We start from the raw sequence: 15036 nt of genomic DNA on the forward strand, positions 1-15036 counted from the left end.
TTAACAATACATGTTGATCACATTTGAGTCCATTGAGGAATTTAGTTTCTTCTGGTTTATATACAACAGAGAAAATTACATCAGGACGTCCAGTCCAACTCTCCAGGAAAGCTTATCCCTTGCTCATATCAGCGATTCCTAGAGATCTAAAATGGGCTGATGTTTCATCAGTGAGTCTACAGCAGTTGAGTTAATTTTGGACTCACACGGCTGCTGTACATGTAAAAGCTCAAGTCATTGATATTATATGGGCACTGCTTGGGAAAAAAGTCCTGTTAAAATCTTGAGGCGTCATAAGATCAGTGACTCATCTCGACTGTTGGGATGATGAAGCGCTTGTTGCGGTTGAATGATTCGATCAGCTTCATGTCGTCTTCTGACAGGGAAAAATCAAATAGTTGCAAGTTCTGCTGGATCCTGGAGGGCGTCACGCTTTTCGGGATACACACAACTCCCCTCTGCACATGCCACCTGCCAAAGGGACACCAAAACAGTTATCAAAGAGGTCAGGGTTTGGTTCTGATTGTGTGCATCACTTACTTGACTGGCTGTACATTTACATTTACTCATTTGGCAGACGCTTTTATCCAAAGCGACTTACATTTGAGGAACAACATACAAGCATCAACAGAGCATCAAATACAGATCTACAACTGACAATACATACTAGTAAGAGCAGCAATAAGTACTAGTAAGAGCTCATAGTACATATCACATCAATGGGGTAAATACCTAGGGAAGGAAGTAAGAGTTAACAAAAAAGTGCAATCAATACAAGATAATTGTAGGGGACAGAAGAAGAAGAGCACAGGACGTGCATGTTAGAGGTCAGGAGTTAGAGGTGTTATAAGAGGAAGTGTTCTCGGAAGAGATGAGTTTTCAAGAGCTTCTTGAAGTTAGATTTTTAGATACATTTGAGTTTACAAATTACTTTGAAGTTGAAGGTTTTGTGTCGTACCTGAGATGATCTGGGCTGGTGTTTTCTGGTATCTCTGGGCGATACCTCCCAGTCGAGGATCCTGGAGCAGACTTGGTTCATCAGGAGAGGCCCAGGGTCTGTCCCCGCTGCCTAGAGGACTTAAGGCTGTCACACAAACTGCCACTGACCTGAGGCAGAGGTTTATGTATGGTTACTGACACAATGGCGACGATGTGTGGTGGAAATGGAAAATAAATAGCATTTGATAATGTGGTAAATTTACTTTGACCAACAGTGAGACAGGAGATCTGCTTGAGACAAATAAGGATGGCATTCCACCTGTGGCACAGTTTGAATTGAATGAAAGTTTTGCCTATTTCTGATAAACACACACTATTGTCAATAAAACCTTATTAATTGTATGTATTTTGGCCTATGAGAAAGCCACATTGTACCTGGTTCACCAGAGGTGCGTGTTTGGCCATTCTGATGATGTCATCAACCTGCCTGGCGTTGAAGTTGGACAGCCCTATCGCTTTGACCAGACCTTTGTCCACAAGGCTCTCCACAGCTGCCCAAATATCTCTGTAGTGTGTGTCAGAGTAACAAATCTTCCATCTTCCTGTCGAGGCATCAGCTCCTTTCCCCGCCTAAAACATCCACATACAGAAAGGCCGCTTCAGCTAAGTGATACAGGCCTATGTCATTTCACATTTATCCAAACTATGACAACAGCTGCTCAGTGGAATGCCATGGGCCAGTGCATAAGGTACAGGTCCAAATAGGACAGATGGACCAGGTGGACCAGGTGGACCAGACTGGTCCTGCATGCTTCCTCCACATCCTCTGGGTCATGTTTGGTGTTCCACAGTTTAGATGTTACAAAAACCTCCTTATGACGCAGAGCCTGGAGGGGAAAGGAGTATGTTCAATTTGGGAAAATACCCAACAGTTAAAGGCAGTTTGAAGTACATGCTTAAATCAGAGACAGAGCATTCCAGGTGTATCATGAAAATGTTTCAGCAATGCTAGACAGACCCGTAGGAGTGTCACCCTACACTTTACTCTCCTTCTAGATTTTGGCAACCATAACCCAGATTGTGTAATAAACAATTCCAACCTCAACCCCTTTGTTAATCCTAAACCTAAAGCTATCCATATTCCAGTTTCCAAACCAAAAATGAACCACATCTTAGATACAGAATATCTGCACTGATGTTGACTCTGTTTGAGCATTTTTTTTAATGTTTGTATTTTATAGAGTCAGTGGAGAAAAAATATATGGGAGATGCAGCAAAAGGTCCCTAGCTGGACTCAAACTGCGGATGTTGCAGTCCTTGGTGCACGGCTTAACCCCTAAACCCACAGGGGCGCCCCTGTTGACTCAGTTTGACTCTTGTGAGCTCTGAATGAAGGCTCATCTCAGTAGACTTGTTGTTGATGAGTCATAGCCAGTTATTAGTGAACTGATTATCAACATTAAGCTATGTAAATTAAGTTGGAAAAAAAAAATTAACTCAAGGTCCACTTTCTTGCTTGCTCTGGAGCATTTAACCATACAGCATGGTCTTCATCAGCAAATAAAGTTTACTCATCTCGCTACAGTTACTCAGTCATGTAACAGTAGATGTTCAAAATGCTCAGAATAAAGGAAAAGTTTGAATCTCTGCAGTTCCAGGACAACTAAGCAAATTGCATGTACTGATGAAAACTGTGTTATAGTTGAAAGCACCAGAGCAAGCAAGTAAGAGGGTCTTGAGTTAATGTTGTTTTGTCCATTGCTTGTTTCCAAAGTCAAGAATGGGCTTTCAAAATGAATGTCTAATTCAAGCTTAACCAGAGTTTCTCACCTTCCCAGGACCGACCCTGACAGCCAGAGCCTCTTCCACCTCCTGTTCATTGCCATACGCAGCACAGTCAATGTGTCTATACCTGCAGTCTAAAGCTGCCAACACTGCCTGCTTCACTTGAGGACACAGACACATCCAACCTTTTATTTATTTATTTGTTATTATTGAACAATTTCCATGAATTTTGCCTGTGTAAGGGTTCTACCTGTCCAGGAGCGCACTTCCATGTGCCTAGTCCGACCGAGGTTATCCTCTGCCCTGTCGAGAGAGAAACGAAGGTGCTCATGTTTCAACTCTGAGGACCTGACGGAGGAAAGACAGTGACAGTGAGACGTGTTTGAGATGTTCACATGTAGACTCCTATGGAACCAGAACCGGTCATCATGACTAACTAAGCCCTAATACTTTGTCACTGATTCACATTCACATCTGAATTCATTAACTCCTACACTACAGCACGGGTTGTGTGTGTATTTGGTGACCTGCTTTTTCTTACTCGTTTTTTCACTCTCTGCGAAAAGTGTTCTCAAAAAACAGTGTGTTTCAGTGGAAATATAAACCCTCTGTGAACCCAGCCTTATTGCCAGAAATAGCTGATACAGGTATATGGCATTAGTCACAGTGTGGTGCTACTGCAGCACATCTCAGAGCCTTCCCATGGTTCTCTAATTGTCTGCTATATCCTTACCATGTCATGAATGCACACACAACTCATGAAACACTGCTGTTGTTTCACACGATCTCGTAACACAGATCACCCGCCCTGACTGCCTCCTGAACCAGCAGCAGCACAGAGGGTAATTGACTAATGCTCTAACGCAGTCTGAAAATGGTACAGAGATTAAACATAAAGGGAATTAAAGTCTCTTTATCTTTCAGCCTCTTTATTTTTCTTACCTGGGATCACTCTGGTAGATGCGATCAGCTAAGGGTAGCTGTCCGTAACGACTTTGAGTTGCAAATGAAGGCAGACGTTGACCTCAGCCTGTCAGTCTGATGGAAAATGTCCAAACTCCACTTGCCAAAATAGCTCACAGTTAAACATACATTACCAACGTTTGATCACAGGAGTCGTTTTCTAAGATCTGATAGCAGATCAGTCACATTAATATATCTGTTTTGTTGCTTATTGATTTCACAGTATGATGTTTACATGAGAGACCTGGTTGTTCATATACACATGGCCCCATTTGTATGTATGCTTTCCATTATTAGTGATCAATGTGCATGTGAACATAACTCCTTAAGGTGAAAATCTGAGGTGTACACCACACCAATGTCAAACTCAGATAGCTGATCCTTCTTAGAAGAGAAAATCAAATGACACAGTTAAGTTCACACATTTGGTTTATTTGTTGCCATTTCGAAAAGATCATAAATATTGTCAAATGCACACAAGCAGTGACAGTCTTTCAGCAGCACATGTGCATTCTGGTTATAGCCACAGTCCAGCGTCCCCAGAGGCTCTGAGAGGCAGGACGCGCTCACACACTCAGACAAGTCATTCAAGTCTCCCCCATCCTTTCATAGTTTTGTCAGTATCTTTTATTACATAAAAGTGCATTTATCAACATTTTGCATTCAAACATTTCCCCTTACATATGATATATATGACTGTCTGCAGAAACCATACTCATACAGTACATCTCATCATTGCTGCAAATCTACAGGAGGAGCTGAACAGAGTTTTCAGAGCCCCCTGCAGCTGAGACAAAACAGCTGCAGCAATATTACAAAACCTGTTTCCTAAACAGGGTTTTCTACTTGAAAAAAATCAGATGTAAAGTTCAATGTACAGATGTTACTGAGGAAAGAAGCAGATATCAAATCACAAACTGTGGACTCCATGTAAACCAAAAAGTAGACCCCGAGGGTTGTCTGTTTTTGGCACTGCTCATAGTAGCACCGAGACATTGCCTTCAAATGGCACAAGAGAAAGCAGAATATACACAACAAAGCTGGGTTTCCCAGAGAAAACTCAACTATTTACTATGAACTTCAGATTAATCTAGTGCTTACATTCCTCTGGGAAATCCAACCTGCACTTGTACGGCACTTTACAGGGAAACATTGGCAAAGTTTTGTATCAAATCTCTCCCTAAAAATGTCCTTACTTACATACAGTACAATATGGTGATTGACTTTACATTGCTTACTTAACTGTATTCCAACATCACCAGCTCCCAGTGGTAATGTCTGACACAGCATAGGGCATTGTCTGTTGTGCACTTAACATGGCTAGTTGTATTACAGTATGACCTGTTTGTGTGTGCATGTTCACGTATGTGGTATGACACCGGGCTAAGGCACCTACATGTCCCTCAGATAGTGAGCCAGGCTATTCATTTCAGAGCAGCCATGCAGCTCTGCAGGGAAAGCACCCATATATTGTGCAGATTGTATTATCCAAGCTTACACTGCTGTTACAGTATGTGATTGTCATTCCCAGATTTTCCAATGCTGCTGAGATATGCTATTATTATTTGGAGAAATGCAGGACTTTTAGTGCGCTTTGACAATGTGCACGCATCAGAATACAACTGATTTTAGGGGAGACAGATCTTACCAAACAGTAAACGGCCTAGACTTTAAGCACAATGCTTTATGAGACTGAAAACAAGAGAAGAGCAGGTAGCGGGGGGAATTATGTTAAAACCGGGGTTTGCAATGAACACACTGAAGCTGCTGGTACACTCAAGGTTAAAATAAATAATCCTATTTGAAACCTTCTTTGAAAAAAAAAGAAAATCCTACAAAAAATGTTTCTTTTAAAAAATATCTCACGCTTCATCCTATCACAAAAATACAAGGATCAGAGAGTTGGACAGCATATAAAACCACTGATAAATCCGTAAAAAACAGAGTTAAGAAAAGACGATCCGGTAAAAGCCACGATTGTGCTGAGCCCATCCGCAGCACCGCTCCACTGCTCGGGTGCTTGTGTGCGTGCTTGGGCCAAAAGACAAAACAAACACAAATAATTACATCCTGATACTGCCATTTATCTTGGAATTCTTCCCTCATCCTCCCACTGCAAAGTCCCTACAAACAATGGCGTCTGTTTAATGCTGCGTGTATTAACACAGGACATGGCGACTGGAAGTGGAAACTACAATGAGGGTCAAAATATGGGAGAAGCAGTATTAATGGTTGGTTTTCTGGGTTTCGGCCATTTAGTCAGGAGTGTGCGGTGGTGGAGGGGTTCAAAGGGAATCTTCCTATGACTGGGGGAGGTGTTGTCTGATAATCTCTCTGGACTGAGGGGGGATCCTGTCAGGAAAACGGACAGAAAAGTCCACAATAAGGTCACCGCGCTGTGACGGGTTCTTGGGAAAAGGCAGGCCTTCCCCTCTGAGTCGCTTCACCGTCCCTGGCTTGATGATGTCATGACAGGGGAGCGATATGATGCGGTTTTCCAGAGTGGGAATGCTAACTGTGCAGCCACACAATGCCTGGAGGAAAAGAGAGGAAAGGAGATTGAGAGGGTTAATTTCTTTATTAGGAAAGGAATAGCAAAGCCATGAATATCTCAATGAGTTAATGTTTCCATGAACTAAAAACTTTAGTTTATCTCCCCTCAGTAAGTCATCCTAACAAGTCAAGCTTCTATGTGTTTTCTGTGTGTGTTCATCCTGTTTGTGGGTGTGTGAGAGAGAGAGAGATAGGAAGAGACGAGAAGTAGGCCTTACTGGCAAATTGTTTTAGTATCGACTACAGCGCTGTGGGGTATTAAGAACAGCATTTGGAAAAGGAACAAACTGCCAAACATGAATTGGCAGTGGAAAAGTTTTTGTGTCTGTGTGTGTCTAGGTGGAAGGGGTGTGTGTGTCAGTGTTGGGGCGGGGGGGGGAGGCTACACATTGCACAGGGGACTAATTTTAGCAACAGTCTCATAGCTGGGGCTAATGAAGTGAGGCAGGAATCGGCTGAGCACTTAAATAGTTGGAGGGCTTGTCAGATGGGCTGGCAGGACGAAGAGAGAGAACACACACACACACACACACACACACACACACACACACACACACACACACACACACACACACACACACACACACACACACACACACACACACACACACACACACACACACACACACACACACACACACACACACACTAAGCCTCACCTCCTTATCACAGTGCCTGATGAATCCAGTCAGAGCGTACAGAGCGCTAAACTAAACATGGAGACCTGTGGTTATCACGACTTCACAGGCTTTCCAGTGAGCATCACTTGCCAGATTTGTGCTGAATAAAAATAACTATTTAAATCCAAAAACTTTGTGAATGAACATCCTGGTGAATAAAATACTTTACTTATATAATGCATTTCCAAGCAACTGTTACAAAATGACTTACTACACAAAATGAAGCCAGTGAATAAATAACAAAAAGGTGTGGAGGAAGGAAGATGGAGAACTATTGTCAATGATCAATAATTTACTAGGTGAAAGGGTTTAGGTCAAAAAAGTAAGAAAAAAAGAAACTGAACAATAACTTGGAGACCTATAAAATTACCCAGGGATAACAAAAGGTGGCCTATTTTAAAAGGATGATAAAGGAGCGTCTTGGTTGTCAAAGAGTTTGGGACAGTGACCATGTACTTGGGACGACTTGGCTGAAGACCTTTGTTCCATGTGACCCCCCCCCCCCCTTTTGCTACCCTCATTTAATGTTAGTTCTTTGCTATACACTCTTACAAAGTCAAAAATGACCACACAATTGCTTATACACTGTGATATAGGCCTACTGTAGCTACCTTGACTTTGTCCAGCACAGCTTTTCAATAATTGTGTGAATACTGGTCAAAGCATTTGTTGCTATTTGAGTCCAGCCAGCTCGTCTCCTCTTCAGCCACGATGGTGACTTTGGGAGGCTGTACTTAACCACAGGGGTGTGTTAAGCTAAATGCTAATGTAACCATGCTAACATGCCTTACAATGACGCCGCAAATCAAATTTTTTAGCAGGTATTAATATATTGTTATCATCATAGTTTCACATGTTAACATGTTAACATTTAGCACTAAACACAAGGTGCAGCTGAGGCTGATGAAGATGTCTTGAGTTTTACAGGTAGGCCTATTTGGTCATAAACCAAAGTACTGGATAAATTTTTATTTTGACCTGATGATGGTGCTGGATGAAAAGTCAGGATATCAGCGAAGTTATATCGATACTCCAGCAAATGAAGAGATAAATTATTTCTGTGATATTAGGGACTATTAAAAAGACTTAAAAGAAAGAAGTAGACTAAAATATAAATGCTCTTTTTAGAAAGGAATTCATGCTGAGAACCTATGCTTAGCGGTGTCATTAAACTATATGCGACTGAAGGCAGTCTTTTTGATGGAAAGGCAACTAGCCCCTCATGATGTAATACACTTCACTGACACGTGCTTAACCTCTAACACCAAGACCATTTCATTCCGTGGCCAATGCTGTATTAAGACTGGACTGGAAGCTGGATTTTCTTGTCTTATCTGGTGTGGTTTTTTTAACAAACAGGGATGGACATGTGGACAGTTGAAGTTCAGTCAAGCAGAGCAGCTGCTTCAGGAGACAGTTTTCCAGCCATGACATCAGCCTCCTTTTACCCATTACATATTTTAGAAGGTGATTTAACCTATCACGGTGACGGAGACTAGTGCTCATCCAGTTGTTATCAACACTTCCATTCACTAACACAAGTTTTACACACAGAAACAGCTCGGCACACACTGCAGCTGATCTGAGGGCTCAGCTCACTGCATAACCCTCAGCTCAAACAACATAGCTGTAGAAACTGACAAAAACACACACATAAACTTTGATTTTGCAATATTTGTGTGAATGGTCTGTAGATTTACATTATCTAGGTCCATATGCTAACTGTTGTAACTCTACAGTTATTATCTGATTTTTTGCTGAAGTTGTTGTATTTAATTGAACTGTGGTCAACTCAGCTAAAGTTAGCACTAGTGTTTGAGTACTTGAAACCGGTCTTAAGACCACTTTTTGATGGTCTTGGTCTCATCTCGGTCTCGACCGCATTTGTACTCGGTCTTGTCACGGTCTCGGACATTGAAGACTCGGGATTATATTTCAGACCATAACTTTGGGAATATCAATAAATTGGTTTTGAATTGTCTGATGTATTTGTTAACATCCTAACTTTGATTGGATGTAAAACTTATTGCTTAAAATGAAACCAATAACGCTGATTAAAAATGTGTTGTTACTGTTAACGACTGTCACCCCTCCCCGCAATGGTAAGCGTGGAAAAGGAGTGTTGAATAAAGATGCTTACGTTGATTTCAGCTCTAAGTGTTTGTATTTGGGTGTTTTAATGGGAATGTGGATCTTTCAGATCAATTTGAGAAGTACGTATGATCTCGTTCCACGTTTCATTGTGTGTCATGTAATGTGGGGAAGAAGTCTTGGCCTTGACTCTGTCTCGCCCTCCCTCGGTCTCGGTCTCTATAAACTCTGGTCTTGGTCTTGACTTGGTCTCGGTTTGGGCGGTCTTGACTACAACACTAGTTAGCACCTATGTGTGTTTGAACGTGGGTTTTGCTGTTGGGCTGAGTGCAGTGGTGACAGGGGCTTGAAATGCACTGCCACAGATGATACCAGCACAATGCAGAGACATCATTAATGCCAAAAAGAGCCAACCAATAGATCCAGGTATAGGTCGGTTTCAGGGAAATCAATGTGTCAAAATCATGTTCAGCTCTCCAACTGCTTCTGACTGCGGTCACAGTGAAGACATTGCAGAGCCAAAAGCGTTGCCACTAGCAGGGTCTCCCAGCAGTTTAGAGTGTGGCGAAACAAGGTTGGCGGCACTAAATGCAGCTGCTCATCAGGGCATGCTTCAGGCAGTAAACAAATTGAGCAACTAAATAGTAGATAAATCATTCAGCAGTCAAAAAACACGACAAGATCAAATAACTACCTGCTAAAGAAATGCATTTCCAAATATCATTAAGTCTTAGCCTTCCTCTTCTGTTTTTGTACTTTAGAATGAGCACCAGCCAACAGAAGCAATCATGCTTGCATGTAACTGGTGCTGTGTTTTCACTGCAGCATCTTCAGGGAAGCAGAGTAGAGTGGAGCAGTGGAATATGAGCTCTTATTTGCTTTGGATACTGAATCATCTGACCCACTTCCCTAATATTCCCCGGATACCCACCCGCCCCCATCCACATCTCCTCTTCTCTTCCCCATCCCGTTTTTGGCTGCATCAGACTTAAGTCTCTTATCTGGCTGCTGTAAGGGCAGAGGACTTAGCTGTGGGAGTTCTGCAGTGCTAACTTGATCATAGTGCAGGTTTGATCAAGTACCATCTCTTGCTTCTTAACAAACTGTAATGTGCTCTCTACTAGGTTGCCTTCATAGCTGTGTGCAGGCAGCCTTGTTTTCCCGGTGATTTGCTTCTGTGGAGGTTTATGAGAGTCAGTGCTGCTTTTAGAGGAAAACTGTTCAGAACTGGCTTGAGTAGAGTACAAACAACTCCCCTGACATCTCCAACTCTTTGAGAACACCTGTTATTAAGCTAACCATGTAGAGTGCAGGCCAGTGAGCGGATGCTCTATTAGAAACATTAAAGCTTGTGTAATTCACAGACGGAGCAGAGCTGTGCTGGACCCATTGCCCTCGTAGGAACTGCTAATTAAATGTCCTGCCAGTCGCAGTAATAACAGCCTGGATTGTCACCACTGTCACACTACAATCCATCTTTAACTGAGTGTGTTTGCAAACACGCTTGAAGATGCAAGAGTGTGTACGCTGGCGTGCATGTTTATGCCCGTGTGTAGCTTTATGTGTGCCGGTCACACAAGGACAACACATTCCTGCTGCTTCTCTCGCACTGCAGTGAAAGAGACTCTGCTCACTGATCCTGTCCTCCAGCAACATACACACTCACTCCTCAATACGTTTTCTATGACCACCCAGCCAGGGCTTAAATTACAGTCACACCTCTCCACCTCATCCACTGTTCGCCCGAGAAAGTGTGAAAAAAGGGGCAATTTTTTAGATATTCATCCATACTTTGCAGCTCCACTGGGAATCAAACATCAGCAGCATTATCCACTCATCTACATGCAGAAACATGACAAAGATAAGAACTAAAGATAGACAGAAAAGCAGAGAGTAAGACAGAAGAGAGAGAGGTTAGTTGAAAAGGGACAGACACACCTCTTTTAGACTGATCTTGCAGTTATAAATTATATTGGAACCGTCTCTCTTGAAGTGGGGGTGCCCTTTGTCTTTAAGCACAAAGGCTATGTCGGCAGGAATGTTCTCAGGGGTCTCGTCCCCTTCCTTTGGGAAGGTGATCTTGGTTCCCTCCTTCCAGCCCTTCTTGATGACTATGTTGAGGATCTTGTCCTCTGTCCTCATGCTCCGCCCATCCGGGTTCAACCTGCGGCGGGTGATCTTCATGCGCTTGGTACAGCCGTGGAAGATCTCCTCCAGTGAGACCTTCAGCTCGTGGACCACTGGAGGGTCCTGTTGCTTTCGCCCAGTGCCCAGGCGCTCTGACGGCGCCCCCCTCCTCCTGCGGCCCTCCCCTGGGAAGCCGTTGTTCATCCCCCCTGGAAAGCCAAACTGTCTCCCAAAATGAGCGAAGGGGTCATCCTCATCTACATCCATGTCCTGCTCTGTGTCGTGGTCGTTGTGGAACGAGAAACCATTGGAGCGGCTGTGGCTGCGGTTGGAGCCAAAAAACATGTCGAAGGGGTTGGAGCCACCAAAAAAGGAGGCGAAAGTGGCGTGGGGGTCTCCATGGAAGGTGTAGTGGTATGTTGAGCTGCCAGGGGCACCTGAAGAGCTGCTGCCTCCTGTCTTCAAACCTGAGAGAGAAAAAAGAGAGAAGAACGTGAGATCTCATATGCACATGCACACTTAAACACCCACCAGCTGAAACATATGAACTCAGATCCCAGAAACAGGACTCTGTTCAGAAAAGTCCACGTGTGGGTTACAGCAGAAAGAAGAGTGGAGCCCACGTGGGTGGGAAAAATCCCACAGCATCACTGATCTTCCAACAGGGCTAGTGGTGGAGGAACTCATGAAATACCAGGTCACTCCATCCAACACACTCGCACAAATACACACACACCTTTTCAACAGAGACACATGCACAAAACACCCACAAACTACAGCTGCTATTCATATCTCAACCACGTAATGATCTTAAGCCATCTGTCTGTCAGCTAACACACACTACACTAGCAGCTGAGGTAGACAATAAGGTATTAGAGCTTGTAAGTGTTGCTGGCACTAAAGACAACAATCACACACATGTTCCTGCACACAAACATGAAAACATGGAAGAGACACAGTATTGTTACTTCAGAGGCTGAAGCCCGCCACAGACATCCACTGCGATATTAGATGCTGAGTCTGTTCCTGAGCTATTTCAGTAACAACTTAATACATTATAACGCCTGTTTAACAAGGCCTCCTCTGCCTGCACTCTCTGACTGCTTTCACTCAGTGATCCTACACAGACACAGACAGATAGGATCAAACCCAGACATGAACCCCCTCTCCCTTCTCCTCACCTTCCTCTCCTAGCTGATCGTAGACGACCCTCTTCTTGGGGTCGCTGAGTACCTCATAGGCCTCCGCAATCTCCTTGAACTTCTCCTCAGCATTTGCATCTTTGTTCTTGTCAGGGTGGAAGCGCAGTGCCATGCGCCGGTAGGCCTTTTTGATCTCCTCCTCGTTGGAGCCCTTGGGGATGCCCAGGGTCTTGTAGTAGTCCTTCCCCATAGCTGCACACACGCATACACTTTATGGATTGGGAATCCCTTCTTAAGCTCTGGCCGTGGTCGGTCACTGGTGAGATACAGGGCTACTGTTAGTCTTATAATGCTCCTCCCAGGCGGATGCTGGCCAGAGCAACCGACTATATATGTCCTGGCAGAGGTGCAGAGTGCACTCAAGTGTTCAAGTGTTCCTTCAGGGCTTTACTGTGAAGTCTATTTAGTGATAGTTGGAAATGGGAACACAGAGTGCTGGTTTTACTAAGTGTTTCTATGGGAATGTAGCTGCTGTGCTGTTGGAGTCAGGCAGTGTGCAGAGGAATCCCCTTCATCCCCTTGCTTTATCAAAGGGCTTCTCACTATCAGATCAGCCAGACGGGTGAATACAATACCTGGCATACTTTATTTCCAATGCCCTTAGCCTATGTTGTGCTACATTGATAGAATTTACTGACTTTTAGCTGATCATAGTGATGCCCCAAGATCTGCTGTGTTAAACCAGCTGGGCAGAAACGCACAGCATGTGAGACAGAAGAAACCCCTTCACTGAGACACTGCGGTGCCTCTGAACAGGACACAATGATCCTCTGTTTGACATAGAGATCACATAAGTGGGCGAATATCTATGATATAACCTAGTGATATTCTGCTGCTTATTTGCTGCTTTAGACAAAGAAATAGGCTTACAGTTCGAGAGACCCGAATCCTAAATTTACACCAACAATTTATACCATCATTTACACCAATAATTGGGTTATACAGACTATAAAGGTGAGATATTTTCCAAATTAGCCCATACAATGAAAATAAAATATTTGTGTCAGAAAGCCAAATTCAAAAACGTTTCAGGAGATCGGGGAGCTACGCGAATAAAAAAGGAAAAGGAAAATGCAGAAAAGGAAAAAGAAATAAAAAATACAAATCCTACCAGAATGCTCAGCAATTTATAAGGACTAGGCTATCATGGTCCGGCTTCAGTCTCCCTCTCTTTCCTTCCCTCCCCGGTGTTATCTGCCTGCCTGCCGCTCCGGGCACTGGTGGGTCCTTTTAAATTGACGTCAGGACGCCGGGAGGATCACAGGCTCTGAAATAACCGGTGACCAAACATTGAGGTGCAGCTGACGTTTCACTGGAAAACCTCGGACAACGACGACAACTGCCCATACAGCCAGCCATAAACCTACATCCACCACGTAACTGCAGCTTGTGCGCGCAGAAATCACCGCTAACGGGATTTGGAGAGAAAACAAAAAGCGCAGAAAGTTCATAAATCATAATCTTGCTGTGACTGTGATAATATGATATTATTTAAAAACCATACTCTATTCACTTATTTCACACTAGGCCAATGAGGCTGTGATGCGAGGTTAAACAACTCAATTTAAGTCGACTCCATTCGTGATCATGATCTAGTCTGACCTCTGCAGGATAAAATCTGCCAATTAAGTCAGTTTTCGCGTAAAAATCCATTAAAAGACGTGCTCCCTTACCGTGCCCGCTGCCTTATGTCCAAACCTGGTCCTGTCGGCGTCTAAAAACCCGTTTGCAGTCTGGAGAGCAAACCCAGCCCTCTCAAGCAGCAGCCAGCAGCAGGGCTCTTTGTTCAAGGTCTGCTCACAAGCACACACAGACACAGAGTCACAATTAGGGTGAAGTTTGACTGAAGAATTTGCATTAGAAACTGACCAGTAGAATTGCTTTAATTCTCTGCTCTTGCAAGATTCACCAGTCTAAGCAGGCATGTGGTTCCAGTGCGGGGAAACAGAGTCATATTTGGGGAGAGAGAGAGACACACACAGAGAGAGAGAGAGACATAGAGAGGGAGTCCTGATAGCTGACAGAATAACAATCACCTGATAAAAACTGCGTGTGTGTGCGTGATCGTGTAGTCGTGCCTGAAGTGCGTTGCTATAAACACTGCTGAGTCATGCGATGACTCCATACACGCAGCATTTTTATATCTTCTATGTTTGTGAAGATTGATTCAGTCGCATCCCACTTCCCCCAACACCAAACCATAAAATTAACCCTATCTTTAACCCTAACCTGAACTCTAAATGTGCACAGTCCCCCAAAATAACCCACACTGCCCTCAACCCTGACCTTAGTCTAATGACTTGTCCTTAATAGCCTACAAGACCTCACCCCAACTCTCCAACAGTAACCCTGAGATCAAACCCAGAGATGCTGTCAGACATCAACAATCACTTACAAATACCCCAACTAACACCAAACCTTGATCCACAAGTGGATTATGCTTGGGGGGGGGGGGGGGGGGGGGGGGGGGGGGGGTCTGGGGCAAAAAACAGTCCTCCCATATCTGTGCAGTGTGTTTATTAAACACAAATCAACATAGGAATATTTAACACATATGCAGAAAACAAAAAAATAATGAAAGTCTTAAAACTATATTTAACCCTCTTTAAGGCCTCAAGATTAGACAGTAAAGCCCTTATCATGTCAGCTGATATTGTCCTTCAGTGGTGCATATTCCCAAACAAATATTCAATTAA

At 43.6% G+C, this 15036-nt stretch overlaps 2 protein-coding genes across 3 annotated transcripts; both read right to left on the minus strand.

Annotated features, from left to right (window-relative positions):
- Positions 1-293: 293 nt before the first annotated feature.
- akr1a1a (aldo-keto reductase family 1, member A1a (aldehyde reductase)) lies at positions 294-3055 on the minus strand. The gene is given in 8 exon segments (XM_038704220.1): positions 294-475; positions 962-1107; positions 1209-1258; positions 1375-1532; positions 1535-1569; positions 1663-1826; positions 2770-2890; positions 2979-3055. Coding segments are annotated over 8 exon segments (927 nt in total). The 3' UTR covers positions 294-299.
- A 1043-nt stretch (positions 3056-4098) lies between these two features.
- On the minus strand, positions 4099-14470 carry dnajb5 (DnaJ heat shock protein family (Hsp40) member B5). Of its 2 annotated transcripts, none has more exons than XM_038704223.1 (4): positions 14014-14470; positions 12320-12596; positions 10950-11605; positions 4099-6221 (listed from the first exon to the last, which is right to left on the minus strand). In XM_038704223.1, the coding sequence occupies exons 2-4, from the start codon at positions 12528-12530 to the stop codon at positions 5988-5990; spliced, it is 1101 nt and encodes a 366-aa protein (XP_038560151.1). In that variant the 5' UTR covers positions 12531-12596; positions 14014-14470; the 3' UTR covers positions 4099-5987. The 2 variants fall into 2 exon arrangements, with proteins under 2 accessions (XP_038560151.1, XP_038560150.1); XM_038704222.1 differs by lacking the exon at positions 14014-14470 and adding an exon at positions 13452-13712.
- Between the last annotated feature and the right edge of the window lie 566 nt (positions 14471-15036).

The sequence above is a fragment of the Micropterus salmoides genome, unplaced genomic scaffold, assembly GCF_014851395.1.
Source record: "Micropterus salmoides isolate LMB-PRFRI ecotype aquatic unplaced genomic scaffold, ASM1485139v1 Ms_hic_scaffold_7, whole genome shotgun sequence".
In the NCBI taxonomy this organism is placed as follows: Eukaryota; Metazoa; Chordata; class Actinopteri; order Centrarchiformes; family Centrarchidae; genus Micropterus; species Micropterus salmoides.